General features: G+C 35.1%; 2 protein-coding genes across 3 annotated transcripts in view; one reads left to right on the top strand and one right to left on the bottom strand.

Moving 5' to 3' along the window:
* The window catches only part of LOC149064488 (U3 small nucleolar RNA-associated protein 14 homolog A), a 35,276-nt gene extending 24,577 nt beyond the window's left edge, over positions 1-10,699 (top strand). Inside the window, exons 10-13 of the mRNA XM_089254958.1 lie at positions 946-1,589; positions 3,115-3,231; positions 6,083-6,179; positions 10,318-10,699. Of these exons, the coding sequence (XP_089111084.1) occupies positions 946-1,589; positions 3,115-3,231; positions 6,083-6,179; positions 10,318-10,653 (1,194 nt within the window). The 3' untranslated portion in view covers positions 10,654-10,699. The remainder of the gene's footprint in view (positions 1-945; positions 1,590-3,114; positions 3,232-6,082; positions 6,180-10,317) is intronic.
* A 4,493-nt stretch (positions 10,700-15,192) lies between these two features.
* The window catches only part of LOC149064486 (uncharacterized), a 110,169-nt gene continuing 104,396 nt past the window's right edge, over positions 15,193-20,965 (bottom strand). For both annotated transcript variants that reach the window (XM_089254983.1, XM_089254982.1), the window contains one exon: positions 15,193-16,579. In XM_089254983.1, coding sequence (XP_089111109.1) covers positions 16,524-16,579 — 56 coding nt within the window. In that variant the 3' untranslated portion in view covers positions 15,193-16,523. The remainder of the gene's footprint in view (positions 16,580-20,965) is intronic.

Below are 20,965 nucleotides of genomic sequence, written 5' to 3'. Positions count from 1 at the left end.
TCTGCGGAATTTCTAAGGAATTCGTACATGCCAGCACACATGTTCTGAGTGTATGTATGGCCCTAACATGTCTATGTTGTCAGAGTTATGCATGTTTTGTATTTCACTCTCACTGCCATCTACCTTCCATGTTTTGAAGTAAAAATGGCAAATGCCTGAATTTTCATGTTATGCAAGTATTGTGTTGAAAGATTATGGGATAGGATATATGTGTAGGAATGCATACAATGTTGATCCATATTGGTTTTGTTTAACATATTCTCCCTACTTTTTGTCCATAATTTATTCATGTAATTTTGAAATAGTATCCATGACATTCAATATACAATACATGTCTATTTAATATCAAACTGGTTTGAATCTTCCTCGTTTATCAGGATTTTTTCTAATCCAGCTGACCTTAGTCCCAGTATAGCCAAGTTCTACTGCACTAATAAAATTTTGTGTCCATGAAATTCATCTGTAACCATTCATTTCTCATATCTCAACCAACTATCATTATACATTTCTTGGTGTGTATTATATTGGATTTTGTTTGATAAAAATTGATTCCTCATAATTTAAACTTTTGAGCTATTAAATTTGTGAAATGGTATTTTTCTTCTTTCTCACTTTGCTGGCGAGTTAAGATTTGCTGCTTCTAGTAACACTGCAACCAGTTTCAATCGATCATCCCTTTAACTAGACCCAACATTTATAGTCTGGAAATTTTTTCATTTGAAATAAAAAGTTTTGAATGAGAACAATTTTTTTTAAATGGTAACTCTGAATCAGTGTAGGCTTTTTTTAGTATATAAGGGAAAAACCCAATGGCTTTGAATAGATTTTCAGCTAACCTTTATTTTTGTCTATTTGCTTAGCATAAATATCTAAGATGTGTGCATTTTGAATGCACATACATGCATGTACATAAAGTCTGAAACCTATATGCTATCTATTTTTCAGAGCCGTATTGCATTAAAAGAACAGCTCAATTTGGGGCGACAGCTCGCAGAGAAAGTGGTTCCAACTGGAAAGACGTATTCTATTCAGGAGGAATTTTCTCAGTCAAACTCATTGACAAACGATTTAGTAGTTATCTCCGATGATGAAGAAGATGATGAACTTTTGAATATGTATCGCCTAAATTGTGATGTGGGTGATCATCAAGAAAATCAGGTGCTCCCTGTTAAGGAGAAAGTGCATGCTAAATTCGAAAGGACTAAAGGTAGTATAAAGTCTCTGGTGGTGGATGATGAAGCTCCAGTTCATGAACCAATAGTAGAAACGTTAGAGAGGAGACAGACCATGGAAGATTTCGAGAATATAACACAAAATGAATGGCTACCAATACCTAATAGCAATCAAGAGGATCAAAATGATGCTGTTGATATATCAAAAGATGAATCTTCCCAACAGGTCACAGTTGCTGAAAAGACGACCCAAAATAACTATGTAACAGAAACTGACTTCACTTTAGGAACAAAAATACTTGACTCAATGGTACCAGATGATGTTACATATGGAGATGAAGGCATTGATGATGTTCAAGAAGATCGAATAGACATCACACAGGCATTTGCTGATGAAGATTTCATTGCTGAATTCAAGTAATTTCTATTTCATTGAACATTTTTATAATTTCATTAATAGAACTTGACAAATGTTGTGTAGTTTTTTTTTTTCTGCCTATACTAAATTTGCACAGTACAGTCAAATTTCGCTTTAAGTTGATACAGTTGAGACCGCACATGCAAAAACACATACATTTTATTCAGCATTACGAAACTGTGCTAATACGTAGATTTAATTTACACTAATTATACATGGATTTCTAACTATGAATTTTTGCTGCAAACACTTTTTATGCACAAACAGGTGGAAAAGAAGATAGATAAAGAAAAAAAATCCAGTTTCCACATGGGGATGGTTATTTAACATTGCTTATTCTTAACTCTGAGTATTCAAATGCAGAGTTAAGCGGACAAAAATAATTTTATCCATTTTTTTCTCTTATTGCAATGTACATGAAACTCATTAGGACTGAACAAAGCTATTCACTTGACAGATTTACCACATTATCCGGGCTATTCACTTACGGACTAATTTAGGTTATTCCAATCAACTTTTAAGTGGTTGTATTTTTTTTTTTTTTTTTGTAACTTATTAATTTTTTATTTAAAAAACTATTCTTATATCTTTTCTTTTATCTCCTCTTAATCAGATTGTTCATTATAAAAACTTCCATAGACTTGTATCACATGAAAGTTTCCAGATTACAAATTTAAATTCCTGTTAAAAAATATTTCCAAGAATTTCTTTTCACAACAATTTTTCTTTTATTGCATAAACAAAAAGAATGTAGAAATTTAGTTCAGACTTAGATTTACTCAGGTTATGAATAAAAGAAGTTTGAAAGATCAATATTATCATTTTGCTTGCTATTTTGTCAAAAAGACCACCAATGAAAAGCAAATACACCAAAAAAAATATGGCATTCCTCATGCATTTTGACATACTATGGATGTGATCTTCAGAGGATGAATGTAATAGCCACTATCATGCCAACTGGGGAATCCCACTTGGATTAGTTATCAAATCATGTCTTGGTTGCTCAGTGGAAAAATATATATCTGCACCCCAAAGCCGAATATGCCGAAATCTTTGACATATTTCACAAAACAATCAGTGCTATTGCAGAACAATCTGGAATAATTTTAAGAAAAGTTGTAGAAAGCACAGTATTATGAGATTTTTTAATGCAGACCTTTTCCAGTCAGCCAAGGGCATGTTGCAGAACAATGCAAAACGTTCTGCTTCAGGGTGTCTGTACTAGTCAAGCGACATGATCGGAATCTTTAACTTGTATAAATGTATGTTTTATGATTCAAAATTTGGTATCCAAGTGGGATGCCCGGTCAGTGTGATAGTGGTTATTATATTTATCCTCTAAAGACTACACCCATAGTGAATCAAAATGCATCAGGAATTTCGTATTTTTTTCTGCGTATTTGCCTTTCATTGGTCTTCCTTTGTGATTATATCTAGCAAATGATTATTTATTGCATATTCTAATATGGAAAGATATATTCATAGTTGAAAAAAAAAATTAGTATTCTTTTTGTCTTGTTATAGAGAAGTTAAAGCAGCAGCAGAAAAGAAAGAGCAGCCATCGGGAATAAGTTTTTATTTACCTGGTTGGGGTTCTTGGGGTGGAACAGGAATCAAAACTTCAAAACGCAAGCGCAAAAGGTGATATGTTTTCTGTGGTTATACTAGCTTGTTTTTTTATAGTTGTAATTTTTCTTGGTATAGAGAGAGATAGATGGCTTTTTCTCAGCCCAAGATATCAAGGAAACAGATATTTTTTGGATATTATGCTGAGGTGAATTCGGAAAGAAAAGTCATATTGTCCCAGTGGAGACAAAATATGACTTTTTTTTTTCTGAGTTCACTTCAGCATAACATCCAGAAAATATGTTTTCTTTTCTTGGTATAGTTGAATATTTTGTGCAAAATAGTAATGTATAAATTTATTTGCACAATTAAAGTTAATTTTTAATTTACTTTGAGCCAAAAAGTTTTGCACCTATAATACAAAAGAAAATCGTCCTTGGGGGTGGGGAGGGGGGGGTTTACTGTTTCAAAGTTTTGCCATTATTTTTGGTTGGCAGAGGTTACTGCTCATGTACAAAGAGTCCTGCTTTGTCATTGGGGCTATGTGATAAAATTTTATTTGACTGAAATTTTTTTTTAATGAGTATATGTGGCCGCTGTGGTGGTCGAGTGGTTATAGTGACGGACTCGCGATGCGAGAATCCGGGTTCGAACCCCACAGCGGTGGTCGGCTGAAGTTGGTTTTCTGTGGTTCCCAACTTCAAGGCGCAAATGCGAGCCGATCTCCCCGTTAAAAAAGTCTCGCCACAGAGAGCAACAGTCCTACAACGATAAATCATTCAATCATAACACTTCACTCATAGTTAGAAAAACTTGTGGCAGATGGCAGCACTACACATAACAAGCATTACAGAGAAACAACAAAACTTCACGTCAGGTTTCACTACTCGTACACGCACATTCCCGCATGTACTGGTTCGTTGGGGGGTTCCGCGGGGGGGGGGGGGGGGGGGTGTAGTAGTAGGTAAGGCCTCCAAAAAATGGCTCGGGGATCCATGATGTTCTTGGGTCAGCCACCTCGTTGGGCAATTTGCCTGTTGTGGCGTTGTATTTGTATTTGTATATTTTCATAAACATTTGTCACAAAAAAATAAATATTCTATTAATGTATTTACATAAGTATATACCATTCCCCCTCATGCCAGAAGCACGAATTGTCCTAGGGAAAAAAAATAATGTGGGAAATGATGAGGAAACAGATATTTTGTGGAGATTATGTTGAGGTGAACTCAAAAAGAAAAGTCATTTGGTCTATCTCGGGACTCAAATCCAGGTATTCTCGCAAACTGGGCAAGCATGCTACTCTACCATCTACACCACCAGAGACATGACCAGAGGCATATGCAGGAGGTGTTGAGGGAACCCGTGCTACCCCCCCCCCCCCAAACTAACCAAAAACTAAAAAAATATATATTTCTATAAAAAAAAATGAAATATCGAAAGTTCTGTTAATGTAAATGCTTTTTTTGAAGTTTGGCAATTCAAAATTTCTCTGAAAGAAAATTTGTGGACATGACCCAGCCTTTCTTATTTCATGCACTGTGGCATCTGGCACTGAAGTAGAAGCATTAGTAGCCTCTCGTAACTATTCAGCAAATTGCCCCCAGTTGGGATGGTAGAGAGAGATAGGCAGCTTTTTTATCTCAGCCAATATATAAAAGAAACAGATTTCCTAGACATTATCTCGACACAGGGCCGTCATTTCAACTTTTTCCGAGGGGGGGGGGGCAAAGCACATGTACACTCAATGTATGTATATATATATACCATTTTTAGTGTATTTTCAAAAGCAATGCCCCCCCCCCCCCCCCCGAAATGACGGGCTTGTATTCCGAGATGAACTTGAGTTTGGTGGTATGCTTGCCCCTGAAATGTTTTGTAACATTTTTCAGTAAGGATACACATTCACATTTCAGAGTAAACTTAGCAAAATAAGTTATCCAACCCGTTGATGGGGGGGGGGGGGGGGGGAGAAAGGAAAATTTGCACATTCATGCTTCTGGTGAGAGCAGATTCGGCTGAGAGAGACTGTGTATATGCATAAGCATTGCTAATATTTTTTCTTCTTTCAAAGTCTTAATCATTTAATAATTATGCAACAAGTAACATCATAACTTTAGTTTTGTGGAATCTAATGAACTGAGATTTTTTTCCCTCTCATAAACACATTCAAAAACAGCCAAATATACATTCATTTTTCTAGCTAATGATCTAAAATTCTTTTTCCTCTTCTTTTTCCAAGACTTGGGTAAATTAAAGATAAGGATCCTTATATATAGGTCGAAAAAAAAAATTTCAACATGAGATGTAATGGTTTTATTTGGGGCATAGGATAATGATTTTTAGATATAAAATGCAAAAGACGTAAAGAAAAGATAATGCATTAAATTATGAACGAACTTTCACTGTAAATTATGTAAGGAGTTGTTGCTGAAGTCAATTCAGGAATCAAAGCCTTGATGTGTGTGTGAACATTCACTTGATTTATCTATGGCAAATTTTAATTGGGTGTTCCACCAAAGACCAGAAGCTCGAAAACTTCTCACTCAATAAAACATTTATGGCAACAATGTTAAAAAAAATAAAATGCAAGTCCTATGGGTGGGAGGGGAAATGGAATTCCAAAGAAATAAAACTTCATTGAACAGAATATATCTTGGGAAGTTTCCACTGGATTGAAATTTTACAATAAACAGTAGTTTCTCTTTTTTTCTGACTTCTTTGATACGTAATGTCTCCTATTTCTATTTTCTATTTGGAGACAAAAAAAAAAAAAGAATGAATAGTTGAAAGAAGGTTTTGCATTAAATTATGTCATTATCATTTGTGTAATTTGCAAGTTTTTTTTTCAACTATTTAATTGATTTTATGAAAACACTATTTTTTCTGTGTTGCGGCAAAATCACAATTTTCTTATTTTCTGTAGATTCTATATTGAACCTCCAAGTCAACCCAGAAAAGATAGTACTCTTGGAAATGTAATTATCAGTGAAGAAAAGGATTCTAAGGCATCTGTTTATCAAGTAATTTTTTATGTATCATGGATTTTTCCAATAATATTGTTTTATTCTTAAAATGGAAAAAGTGTGCGAACAATCAGTTGAAGCGTCAGAAAAGAGTTATTGAAAATTCTATGGTTCGAAAAATTATGAAGATAAAAGAAAAAAAAAATTAAGAAGGTTCAAAAACAAACAAAAGAAAACAAATTTAAGAAAATTAAACAAAATTGAAAAAGAAGATACAGAAAAGAATATAAAAGAAAAAACAAAGAGAATGCAAAAATATTAAGATGTTTGTGTGTGCACACATGCTAAAACAACCAGATCTCAAAATTTTTTGTGACTTCTAAAAGTAGCAGAGGTAAAAAATTTTAATCACATATATGCTATCATCAAATTTTCATTCAATTTTTTATAAGATAAATTTCTCTCTCAGTGAAATGGAATAAATGGGAAAAATTTTAATAATTGAAATTTTTGTATCGGAGGTGTATAAAATTTTTATTTTTTATGTATCCCCTGATAATTAATCATTTTTAGCAGGTTCAACCATCACTGCAAAATTCTTATCTTTTTATTGATAATTTTTTATATTTTACTATAGCTTTTAAATGAACTGTAGAATTTTTATTTCTTTCAGACACTTTTTGGTGAAACACCCTGTATATAAGGGTTGTCCGGATGGCAACTACATATAATGTAGAGGCAGAAAAGTAATGTTCTATTGTGTAGGTTGGCAATATAGACAGTGCTGTCTTAACGCATGGACCCACCCGGGCACCTCAAGAGAAGAGGGGCCTCAGAAAAATGAGAAGTTGAATTTTTCGAGAATTTTCCAGGTCGGGCCTCAGAAAAATCTCTTGGCTCGGGGGCCCATGATGTTCTTAAGACAGCCCTGAAAATAGACATTGACTATGATCCTTTAGCTTTTCCCTCATAGTCTTTTGTCATTGCTATGCTCAGTCTGGTTTCAGTAGCATTGGATAGTGGCATTGGCAGCCACTAACTCATACCAAGTTTTTGCCATAGTGGAACCCCCCCCCCCCCCCCCGCAAATATGAAAAGAATTCAAAATTTGAACGTTTACTTTCATGAAGCCAGTTCTGAAAATCTTAACTTGCTTCTCAAAGGTGAAATGTTTTTGAACAATTTTCTTACCTTTGGAATCAGCTGTTTTCTTTTCAGTTAGACTAAAGGGTTGGAGATAAACATGAATATTTTTGCCAAGCAAAGTGCTTGTAAAGAGATTCTTAATAAAGCACATGTCTGTTCTTAATGAAACCTAATAACATGAATTGATATTAGTTGTATGACAAGTGAGAGAGTATAAAAAATTCCATCTCATTTCATTAGTTTTGATAAGAGTCAGTGAAGTTAGTGCCACAAAGTTACATTCCAAAATATTAGATAGGTAATATCTAAATAGATTACCATCATTGACTAAGCCCACAGTATGTTAAGATTTAGTTAATTTATATTAAGATCTTTATGTTAAGATTTTTGTCTATTTTTTATTTTTTATTTTTTTTGGTTGGCATCACTTAAAAGCAAACATTACAGTAGCTTGCTGTTTTAACGCTAGATGACAAAGAGTATTTACAAGGATAATAAAAAAATGGCAAAATGTAGGAAATTTGGCCATATGCAAGGTAACAATCACAGCCAGGATGAAAGCACATAAAAAAGTAACGTAATGTAATCAACTTGTATTCCAGTTTTTTTTATATCATTATAAATCTTTTCCCTATTGCTCAAGTTGGTATATAGTCACAACAACCAAAATTTAAATTTGCTACTTCATATAAGAACTGTTCAACAAACAGTGAATATAATTACACACTATAAGAGGACAACTGAGAATGAGAAGCGAAGGGTTTTTTTTCTTCATGTAGCATTTTTCCATTATTGTTGAGGGAAATGAGTTTGTTGAAAACCATTCTCAAACAGTTTTGCTCGAAATACACACCACTTGTACACAATTGGTACTATTAATTATATTATTGGCCTCAATAATATTAATAGAAATATGGAATAAAGTATATCGATAGTAAATATCTGTATCCATCACAATTTTAGTTCTAGTGATTAATAATTACATAGCATCCATAATACAATATTGTTTTCAATTTTTTTTCTATTTTTGTCATTTATATCGATTTTTGCCTGGTTTTTTCCCCCTTTTCGGCAAATATTAGCAAAAACCCTGTGATTGGGAATCCTACCAATCGTGAAATATGTTCAATCAACATTTCTTTGAATGTGAGCACCTAGCACATATTCATGAAGAAATCATCTCTGTTTATGGACACCAAATCAACAAAATATAACAATGTGGGGCAGTGAATTCTCTAGATGTAGGATGCATATTTTCAAACAATTAATGACTTCGACAGGCTATTCAAAACATACAGAGGGTAATGTTCACAAGTGATGCCCCCCTCCCGCGTTCAGTCAGGTTAACACAGCAAATGTCACCAATGCTATTAAAAAAAAATGTTTCAGTAATGAATTTCAACCATGTAGCTGGACTTCCCCAATGACTTCCATTTGTTACTTCAGTTGAAGAAACATCTTAGGCCCTCCTCACACTGGGAAACTAAAATCGAGCTTGAGGTGCCTCAACTTGAGAGAGTCGAGTTGCCCATTCTCCCCCACACGGCGCTACTAAAAAAATATTCAAAGCCCGGAAAACTTGAGTAATAGCACAGTCTATAGTTCTTATCTTCCAGTACTATCTTGTTAACCAGGATAGGAAAAATTGAAATTTATCAAAAATAAATAAAAATTGCAAACAAAGAAATAAGTAAAATAATTTCTAATAATATATTATATATATATGAAATTGTTGGTTTCAGTTCACAGGTAAATACACGATTTTTTTATTTAAATTGATATCATTTTGAGATGACAATAAAATGGTAAAAAAATCACATAATTTTTTAGTATAATTTCATTTGTTTTGATTGATTTCCTTGGGAAAAAAATTCCCAACAAGTCTGTTTTTCCTCAATAAATATGCCACTCAGTACGTATATGTTGGATTTATATTTTTATATAAATCCAACTTATATTTTTATTGTTTATTAGTTAAAGAATTGTCACTTAGGATTTTGAGTAGTTTCATGAGATGAAACGGCAAAAGCTACGGTTCTGGTTCCAAGAGACAAAAAATAAACTGTAGGCAAACTACAGACTAACAACATGAATTGTTTTTTATGTTTCAGGGAATATGATTTTCCTTGAATACTCCCACACACAGATGTGCGTGTAGACGCACATACATACATAACATAAATCTCAGACATTTCAAGCAGGGGGGGAAAATCAGGGACCATCCCTATAGAACATGTGCTTGTCTAGATACGTGTTGCGTAGACCGTATTATGTAAATTTCTGGAGGTGCTTGCCCAGGGCCATCTTCAGAGCATCATGAGCCCCCGAGCCATGTAGTTTTTTTTCTGAGGTTCTACTTGGCAAATTCACTTGGTTTTTCCTGAAATTTTTTACCGGATCAAATTTTTGTGACGCTCCATCTTTTGAAACGATTCCTGATTTCATTATAATTTCAAAATAATATCAATTTAAATAAAGAAATCATGTATTTACCTGTGAGCTGAAATTCTGTCAAAATTTCATTAAATGCTTTTTCGGTGATCTCTTTCTTTGAGTATCCTTTCAACTGATAATTATTTATATATACTCTGGATTGCTTTTCAGTTTATGCCAGGCCCAAACTCAAATGACGAAAATATGAAGGAATGTTAGAGGCAGTTTCTTCAACAAAAGTTGGTGGCAACTAGCATGCCAGTCGCCACGTTTGATATTTCGTCGGCAATTTGCTCCTTAGGGGGAACAGGCAACAAATCTGTGATGATGACAGGATAAAAAATGAAAAGTTACAATGTGATTTTGATAGTTGGTGGCACATTTCTGTGACACTAGAGTACAAAAACTAGTACCCAGAGCAAATAAATATTGAGACAATAGTTGGAATTTATGCAAAAAAAAAAAAAATAATAATGCATGAATTAGTGAATAATTTGCAGCAGATGTTTTATAAACAAAAAATATTTTGAATAAATAGCAGCCATTGTATCTTTAATTTCTTACTATCCCCTTGTACAGATCTATAAGTGTTTTGTTTTCTCGATTTTCATTTTAGGTTTCTGATTTGCCATTCCCATACAAAAGTGTTCACGCTTTCCAGAGCATTATAAGACAACCCTTAGGTAGCACATGGAATCCTGAAACAAGTTTCCACAAACTCACTGCTCCAAAAGTTATAACAAAAATGGGTAAGATAATTGATCCGATGGACAAAGAAGATCTCGTACTCGAGAACAAAGCTTCATCTCAAGTTGACCATGACACTGATGCAGAGACAAATGAAGAAAAAGAAAAGCCATTGATCGAAAGTAAAAGAAAGGGCAAAAGGAATCCCCAGAAAATTAATAGAAAGTTTCCAAAGAGGAAACAAAAAAAATCTGAAGGTTCATAACAATATCAATTTTTCATTGAACTTTAAAAAAAAGTGTTTTCAGTTTCACAGTCTGTTTCATTCGCTGTGTTTTCAGCATTATTTGTTCACTTAATGATATTTGTTCACTATCACCCTGAAGAGAATAAGAGCTCCCGTCAGGGACGTAAGATTATCATAGACCCCCCTTGGCCAAGTGATTTTTCTGAGGCCCTACCTGGCAAATTCTCGAAAATTTCAACGGCTTCTCATTTTTGCGAGGCCCCAATTCTCTTGAGGCTCCCGGGCCGTGCCTGTGTGAGCCCATGCGTTAATTTGGCATTGGCTCCCATACGCGAAAGAACTCAGACATATGCTTTAACTGAAATAATGATGATGCTAATCATTGCATCTATCTCTTAAGTACACCATGACCCCCTACAAGGGAAAGGATGGCAGAGGGCTCTACCGGGGGGGGGGGGTGTAATCCGGGACAAAAATCTCAGATTGCCCCTCCAAAGATCGCAGTCTGATCTGATGTCAGTGAGCATAGGGGCATGATGAGCATCGAGATGCTCGCGGGAAAGAAAATTTTTTATTCCTTCATGAAATGTGTCCTCTGACTTTGTTTTCTTTCAGATGGAGGCATATTGTCTTTTATTTCACCTTCACTGATTTGTTTTTTCAATGCTCAGAATTTCGATATCTATGCAGAATGACAAAATAACATGTTACCTTATGCAATATAGGGAATTTTTTCTGCAAAAGCAATCAAAATACACAGAATCATTCTCAGACTCTAATCGTCCATATTTTGTAAACTTTTTCGTTATAAGAAAATGGTGGCTTTCTTAGTTACATTTGCCTATAAAAACAGACCAGTAAAAATAAACTTTTAAAAGCCAAAATATGTCTTCTAGAAAATAGCTTTCCAGTAAGGTATGTATTACTGAGAAATAACATCTCCTGCTCCCTATCAAATAAAAAACACTACTGTTATGATTCGAAATGGTGACCGGTTTTCGATTAATGTGTCGTATTGAAAAAAATATAAGGTATGAATGTGTGTGTGTGTTATTAGTGGATATTTTCCAAGCAATAATATTAACTAAACTGTTAAGTCAGTCGCAAGAATTTTAACAGTTGATGTTTGTGTGTAGTAAAATACATTTGTACAACACGCAAAATAAACAACTGCTTAGTTTCCCGAGATTGTAATCAAAAAAGCATATAAACTGGAAACAGTTTGATTCCGATTTACATGCTTTTCCATTACAATTACAAGAAACTTAACAAATTCACGCGTTTTACTAATTTTATTTTACTACATTCGAATATCAACTGTTAAAATTTCATTTCAAACTGGACAATTTAATTAATATTGTTACGAACATTAGATCAGTCAACTTCACCTTTGACGCTGGGGGTCATTCAAGTATTACGTCAGCATGGATGGGGGATTTTCGATTTGCTGACTTGATGACGTGGAGGGGGGGGTTTGGATGATGCTTACGTCATCAACCACCCTTTATGAAAATATGAAATATTCTTAATGACATCGTACTCGATGCGCCAAAAACGAGAAAAATCTTTCGCTAGTTTGTGGGCACCTGAACTAATATTCTCCCTAATGATAAATCCCTTACTGAGTCCTTACAGCGATCTCTAAATGTTTCACGGATCCTTCAAGTGCTCAGGAAATATGTCCGGGCTGCTTAAGTGCTATGAAAATGTTTCCGGGCAGCTTAAGTGCTCTGGAACTGAATGAATGAACGCCAGAACTTTGCCACTGGACTTATCCCGTTGCCGAGATCTCTTCCAGCCCAGCTTCGTGGCAGAGTCGGTGCTCTGGAACTGTGCAACGCACTCAAGTGATCCGTAATTATGCGATAAATCGCTTAAATTATCTGGGAATGTTCTTCGGGTATCTTTTGAGTGATGTAGAACCACACTGGGTCCGCTTAAGTGCTCTACAATTGTGCCACGTATCACTAAAGGGATTTCAATGTGCCACGGATCATTTAAGTTTTATGGAACTGTGTCGCGGGTTACTTAAGTGATCTTTGAATGTACCACGAATCTACTTCAGTGATATGAAAATGAGCCACGGCCACTTAAATGCTCTGGAATTGTGCCACGGGTCATTTAAGTGATCTATAAATGTGCAGCTTAGTTCATTTTTACAAAATTGGGTTTGAGGGGGCAAGCTATATCAGATAACCTGCAGGGCCACACATTTGGTCTGTGGGTCAAGGGTTTACCATGTATAGCTTAAAGGGTGGGTCGCAATGAATTTCTTGTCGAGAAATTTTGAGTTTTTACCCTTCAATTAGCATTGAAATGAACAGAAATCGATTATAATAACATATAAAAAGGTGTTTTCTCTCGAAATTGTAATTAAAAAAAATAATGTTTTTACATTAAACTTTTTTTTTCGTCTGGGGGGAGGGAGAGGTGCACGAACCCCCTATGCTCCCCTCCCACGTACGTTTCTGGCCCCACCAATATGCGTTAGGAGGGGGACAGTGCTAACCAAATTTTGCTGGGAAGGGGGGTCAGAAATGGCTAAAAATTTGCTGACGTAATACTTGAACGGCCCCTGAAAAAAAGTTTATGGGATGAAAATTTAAGTTAAAGGTTTATTCTCAGGTCTAGATCCTCCGTACGCCGACTTTCCCCTCTCCGCTTATGTACAGGGCGTCCATAATTAAAAGATCCTATTTTAAAGTAGCCTACAGGTGAAATCACTCAACAGAAAACTAAATTTTGTGGACTTCATAAAGATTGATGGGAAGTTGTTTAAGGGTGGGATTAGTTGCATATGTCGTCACCAGAGGTCATTTTATTAAGAAATGACACATTTAAGCAAAGGTTTACAATTTTAACAATTATTAAACACTTTTACAATTGTTACTGCAACAAAACATGTTCCACATGATGGCCATCATTTTCAGATACCATGTGGAATCGCAAGATGGCATGTTCCACAACTGACCGAAGTGTGTGCGGGGAAATGTTCAGCACGTAGCGTGAAATGCTTGCTGCCTTTAAGGTCAGGTAAAGTTCTTGGATTGTCACGACTTACCAGATGTTTCAAATGCCCCAAAGCCAAAAATCGCATGGATTAAGGTTCGGGAGGCCGTAGATTAGGGAAGTGCCGGCTCATGACACGTTCTTTTGTAAAATGTGTTTTAAGAACATTCTTAACACACTGCAATGTGCGGAGGAGCTCCGTCTTGCATAAAGATTGTGTCTGCAAGCCAGTGACGTGCTTGCAGAGCCGGAACAACTTTGTTCTGTAACAGCAATGCATATCGCTTCCCGGTGATCGAACATGTCACTGGACTTGTAGAACGTAGCTCCTCGTAGTAGTCGGGACCGAGAATAAATGATGCAGTAAATCGACACTATACCGTCACGTTTTGTGAATGCAACGGAACCTCTTAGATATCGTGCGGGTTTTCTGGTTCCTAAATTCGGCAGTTGTGAGTATTAACTGCAACATCGAAGTGAAAATGCGCTTCGTCTGTCCATAGAATATCCCAAGGCAATTCTGAATCGACCTCAACCCAAGCTAGAAACTGCAGTGAGAACCGGAGTCGAGCGTCATAATCGTGCGGAAGCAACTGCTGCACAAGTGCAAGTTTGTGCGGATAATATTCCGCATGATCTTATGGGCAGTTGAACGTGACCTATCCAACGCCTGTGCTACACGCCTGACACTAGTGCTACTACGAGAATTTGAAGCTCTTCCTCCTGAAGCGAAACCTCCTGTACTGCGTCTATAGAAACGGGTTTTTTTCCTCTTCCAGGACGAACAGCCAACGATCCTGTGGTTTCAAATTTCGTTATCATACTCCGAAGACATTCATTGGACTTTTTCGAATCCTCTTCCCAAGTCCGATATTTGCGTAGAGCAGTTACTGCGGAATTGCTGTTTTGGTAAAACAATTTGACAAAGAAAGCGCGATCTCGTAAACCTATCGTCATTGTGGGCAGCAGACACATTGAGAAACAAGATCTCCGCGAATGTTTCTAGGTTTTATAACAGCTGCTGCGTGACATCACATAAATTTACATGTTTATTACAGGTATTCAAAGTGAAACGCCCTGTGATGGTGACATGTGCAACTAATTTTTTTCCCCCTGAAACAAATTCCCATCTCTTCATGAAATCCTCCACAAAATTTCACAATTTTCTGATGACTGGTTTCGCCTGTAGGCTACCTCAAAATAATGTCTTTTAATTATGGACGCCCTGTATATAGATATTGTAGGGTACCCGAAAATGTTTTTGCCGCCACAATATCCTTTATAAATTCCTCTGTTGCTGTGAGATGGTCTCTGTATTTATAGAAATTTTAGGAATTTCTCTTTAGAATTATGTCGAATTCGAGTTAACAAATTTTCTTAAAAGCCAATGAGTCAAAACTTTCTGAATTTCGGTGTGTACAAGACACTTTCTTTATCTGACGAATTTCGTGAATTTTTTCATAATAATAATATAATTTTATGACTCTCATGAAATGCGAAATTCAGTTTTAAAAAGGAAAGTTTTTTTTTATTTATTTTCAAACAACAATGTTTTTTTTTAAAAAAAGGACATTTACATATTTAACATAATGAGTTTCATGAAATACGCCATATTACAATCGACATACATATACATACATAATCTTTTGAATTTTTGTACATTTTACATAAGTACAACGATACATGCGTTAGTTTTGCGTAAAACTTGACTTTGGTAATTTTAAATGGGAGAAATACAGTTGGTCCCGCTTATAAAGTTCCCACTCAGGACTTTTTTCCGCTTAGCACGATTTATTTTTGTAATAATAATTTTATAACTAATTCTCATTACGATTTCCCGTTTAAAGGATTTTCCCACTTACAATGATTTTTTAAATGACGGTTTTTTTGAAAACGTTATAAGCGGGATCACTGTATATTATCAGTAGTCTTGTTTGTCTCTCCTGAAAATATAGTTCAATAATATTATGTCTCACAAAACACCACTCGTTTTCACAGATTCCATTTCTTCATGATGCAAAGTGGATAGTTCCGGTTGCAGCAGAGATACAGGGATAATTTCTGCTTGAAATTCAAATTGTAGTTGAGAACAGAACAACATACAATTTTTATTCCTTTCAGGATAAATTATAACTTATTTAATCTGTATTGTGTGTATGTGTGTGATCGTGAGAGAAAAGAGAGGGTAGGATTTCTTTTTTTTTTCTACCATAACTAATGTATTTGATCTTCATTGCTCGTGGGGAACTTAAACGATTCCTTCTATTAAATTTTTATGCATTAAATACTGTATAGAGTAAAACAAAAATTTTGTGAACTTCAAGTCAGGTGCTGTATCGATGTAATTTTTATCTGAAACTTTCGAGGGCTTCATATCAGCAAAGCAAACATTGCAGAACGATCTGGTGTGAAAAGTCATTCATTTGTGATCGTGTCGTGACTGTTGTAGCAAATGCAGTATTATGACTTTCGGTTGGCAACCCTAAACTATTTCTATCAGTATTCTAACAGGTTGTGGGACAGTGCGTATTTTAAAGTTCCCTACCGTATGCTTTTAGAATAGTTTTCGTAGCTTCAAAAATATGTATACATTATATTACATACATCCAGAATTGAGCAATGGAATGTGACTTTTCTTTTTTTTAGTTTTGTTCTGAGTCATGACTTTTCTTCGCCAGATTTGCTTCCAAATATTCACTGTTCCCCACTTTGTCTGACTGACTTCTGATTACAATTGTACTTTATTTCCACATGCAGCTTTTGTGGAGTAATTTACTTTATTTCGGAGTAGAACATTAGACTCTGCAATGGACTTTGTAGAATGATGTCAGTCTGGATTGAGTAGTGTATTTGTGACTTCCGATATCGACAGCAGGGGATTACCGGTTTGCTTCAGCCAAGGTTGTAGCCCAAGATCGTTCCTCGCCAGATACACCTAGGAAAAAATTAAAGAAAACGATTTAGTAATTAGTACGACAACCGACATTGAAGAATCCAATGTTTATCAGGTTTTAGTAAATAATTTAGCACTGGTACATAAGAGAAAACTTTGTTTCTCTCGCCCGTATTTTCCGAAAGAAAAAAAAAAGTGTCCAATATGTATCTTCAAATTCTGGATGTCCCATAAATTCGTAAAGGCATAAAAATTGAAGGAATTGGTAAAATTTGAATGCGGTTTGCAAAATCTCGCGAAGGGAGATTTTTTATTCGGAAAAAGAAAATTGTTTAAATTTTTGTCGATAGAGAACACTGCACGAAAGCAAATGGCAATGAACATTTCTTCAATATTTTCTGTGTCCGAAACGTTCGTAAAGCTTCAGCAGGCGATTCTGGGCTGAGGTAAAAAAACTTCACCGATAGCTTTTTTGTCCACCAATGTCAACATCAGAATGAAAACCTTATGCCAGGGGTTCTTAAACTGTGAGCCGCGGCTCCTCTGACAAAGGTGTTTCGAAAATATTCTTAGTTAAACAGCTCTGGGGAGCCGGCGAGCTCGCGAATAAGCATTGAATGGGGAAAAATGGTGTGAAAAACGCATGTGGAAGAAGTTTGAGAACCCCGTGCCTTATATGCTGTTAATACAACCTGCATTTTTTTTAGGACTCTGATTTGCATTTTTCTAGTGATTCGCTTTTATTCAGCGCCCTCTATCAACAAAAATTAGCTTTTTTTCCTGAACCAAAAAAATTTTCCTTCATGAGAATAGTTTTTTGTGAACCGCATTCAAATGTACAAATTCCTTTCATTTTTATGAATTCTCAAACTATTTACGAATTTATGGGACATCCTGTAGATAAGGACGAGCCCATAAAAAAAATTTTCTTTTTCTTTCTGGTGGAGAATACAGCTCAAATTTTTTTTATTGGTGTAAGGTGCTCTAGAAATGAACGAGCTGTGAAGAAATAGGAAATTTCTAAAGAAAGAAATATTAATGTTCAAATTTATGCATTTTGTTTCCATGTTTTTTGGTGTTCAAAAACATTTTTTGCATCCAAGCTTTTGCTTTCACGTGAAAGAAATACGTTCAATTATTCGAAGTGTATTTGGCTTTTATTACATTTTCTTCCAACTTGAAACGATTTTTGCGGATGTTTCCAATATTCTGTTCTGGTAGAATTTATCTAGTTTGAAATCAAGAAATTTTATCCATACTTTTTGACGGCATGGCTTTAATGAATGATTTTTCATGTCATCAGAATTTCGATGAAATTAAAAATAAAATTAAAGTGAGATGTATATGTAGTTGACCCCATTCATAACGTTCCCATTTAGAACGTTTTCCCGCTTAGTACAACTTATTTTCTTGGTCCCGAATCTAAGTAATTCTCATGAAGATTTCCTTTTAAAGCGTTACCCGCTGACAATGTTTTTTATGACGGCTTTTCGAAAAACGTTATAAGCTGGATCCATTGTATATATGTCTAGTCAGAATCGAAGATGTGACAAAACATCTCAGCCAAAAAATCTTATCCTTTTCAGACCCAGTACTAACGAACTGGGGGAAGTTCAACCCTTACTTCAATGATAACAAAACTCACATAATCCTTCATGTCAGGGCTGAACAAAGAAATCGTCCGAAGGTGACGTCTTCAAGAAATTTTGAAAAAATTACCACTGATTCTTCTCATTTAAATGTGCACAAAAATATAAATATCCGGCGGAATTATTACAGGTGACTCAAAAAAAATGCAAATATTAATATTTTGAATGTCAGTAGAGGTCAAGAATGGATTTACAAATACTGCAAGCGTGTTAGAGTGATGTCATTCAAACAACACACGATCAAGCCTTCTATAGCAGAAAGTCGTCCATTTCACCTATAGCCATTGGATAGTAATAGATTTGTAGTCCGACGTATGCGAAAGCTTTACCTTTTTTTGCAGTATATTCAATGACTATTGGTGAAATGGACGACTTCAGTGACATCACGAGCTTCGCATAGAGACTTTCTGCTATAGAAGGTGTTGATCAAGTACAGCACAGATAGAGATAAGAGGGGGGAAGGAAATAAAACTCTCTTTCTCTCTGTAGTTTCTAGAAACAGAGAAGCTGGAAGAGAAAGAAAGTGAAAAGTTTTTTTTATAGATATCACCAAGAGAAGCGCGGGAGCCGATGAGTGAAAAAACCGTTATCAGTTCAATACATTTTTGTGGCTTTAGTAATTACATTCCTTCGCTAATTTTTTGTTTTTATGCGTTTCTAGGTGAGATGAATTATTAAATGTTTCCATATATATATAACTTTTTGATGGTGACAATTTGAAACCCTTTTCCTGTGAGGTTTAAAAAAAATCTTAAGCGCGAGATAAAACGACCCCCCACGTTTGTGTGTACAGGGTCTGGAAGTTATGGAAGTATCTTAGGTGATCAAAGAAAAATGCCCTTTCTGATGCTTTTCATAAGTAAGTATTGATCCATACAGTTTTTTTTTTCAGACTAGTTTCACGAAATGTTTGTGAACTGTACTTTCAATAATGGTCTAAATCTCCGATAAATTTTGAGTGGCCTATTTTTAGTTTCCTTCGATTTCTCTGCCTTTATAACATCGTCACACACTGAAAGATGTAGTCGATTCTGATACTTTTTTTTATCTGGAAAATTCTGGATTGAAAACATCTCGAATCCATCGAGCTTTTGATTCATGTAAATAAAGTGTCATTTCTACAAACTTCATAAATTTTTATAAAATTTTAGTGTAATGATAACTATCCGAAAGTTTGGCAGCACTAATCAAACATGTTCAAATTTATTTTATCAGTGTTTTTTTCATTAAAATTGCCCATTGGTGATAAAACCTGGATTCGAAAGGTGAAGGTGTTTCTCACTGATGAATTTGGTAACATCAATGAATTGTGTTTTTTATTGCCAACGAAGCAGTGTTCTTATGCAACCAGCAAAAGTAATTCTGGGTGAAATATAATCCGCAAGCCAAAACGTTCATGGTCACGTTTTTCAGAATACTTCATTATTTTGCAACTTGTTATGAAGGTTCGGTTTTTCAACATTCTGGTCAACCGAACGAAGACCCAGTCCATATTCTAAGATTGGACTTCTGTGTGTTGTTGCTGTATTCGCAATTGAAATATAGTAAAGCCCCTCTCACGCACAACAGTCATCACTCCTGCACCCAAATAATAACCGTTTACATTAATTTCTCCAATAACACCCCCCCCCCCCGATTTACGATCATCTTTTTTTACGAACGAATTTTTTTGCGGTATTTTGATTTCATTTGGCTTCTTAGACCTATAGAGGTGTCAGCATATTGACCCTATAACTTAGCATATTGCACTGTACATAGTAATTCTTAAGTGGTTGAATTGCTCTCTATCACAGCATTTCTCAAACTTTCGGAACCCATGGACCAGTAAAATGCCTGAAATAATTCAACGGCACAATTGTGTCCCCGTATTACGGGACGTGCCTGTATTTTCGGTTGTTCCGGTTTTTCCACGATGCTTATTTGAATTCGTAATATTTACTAAAATTGTGAACAAGGATAATCCGCATAATAATTATATTAGATAGATAATAGTTATAGTATAAAAATTATCGCTATAAATATAAATATCCATCTCACATATTTGTCAGAAAATGAAAGTCCACGTGTTTTTCCTTTCACTAATTTTCAATTCACCACAATTTCCAGTAGCCCTTAATTTCCTCTCTCGTTTCAGCAGTTTTTTCAACGACTGAGGATTTTGCCGACTTATGGCATAGTTTTGGGTGGCAACGACCCGTATTTTAAGAAACAGTTTCCTATATTTTTATCTCAATGAGGTATGGTCACGAATGAATGTGGTTTTTGTTGCTTTTTTTTTTTCGTCAAACACATTTTAGTTTTCTATGATTTGTAGTAAGCCCGTACTTCGGCAATTTTAGCAGTAATTAGAATATATGCCGTTTCTTGCACTTTTTTCTACAATCAGTGGTATCCCGTATTTAGGTTAGCAGTTTCCTCGATTCAGCATAATGAACCCGAGTGCATGTATGAATTAGGGCTGGTCCGATTAATCGATAAATCGGGTCAGTTAATTGATCAATTGTTAATCGCAGTTAAAAATTTTAGTTAAGTTGATCGACTCGATCAATTCGATTGAAATTGTTTGATAAGTTTGTGAATTAACTAGATTTGTTTGTGTGTGTGAAAACATCGATTAGATATGTCTTATATAAATCATGTTCTATACAGAATATTTTGGATAAGTGACTACATAAAAAAAATATTTGAATCAATATTTTGATCAAATTCGATTCAATGAAAACTGATGATTTCAATTTCAAATTGAGTTTTAGAATTAATTTATCAAGTTTGCCTGCGG

The sequence above is a fragment of the Pholcus phalangioides genome, unplaced genomic scaffold (assembly GCF_987345545.1).
Source record: "Pholcus phalangioides strain wild (caught in Gottingen) unplaced genomic scaffold, Ppha-v1.0 ptg000042l_1, whole genome shotgun sequence".
Taxonomy (NCBI): Eukaryota; Metazoa; Arthropoda; class Arachnida; order Araneae; family Pholcidae; genus Pholcus; species Pholcus phalangioides.
The sequence above is the reverse complement of the archived record's forward strand: the minus strand, read 5'-3'. Positions and strand labels throughout refer to the sequence as shown.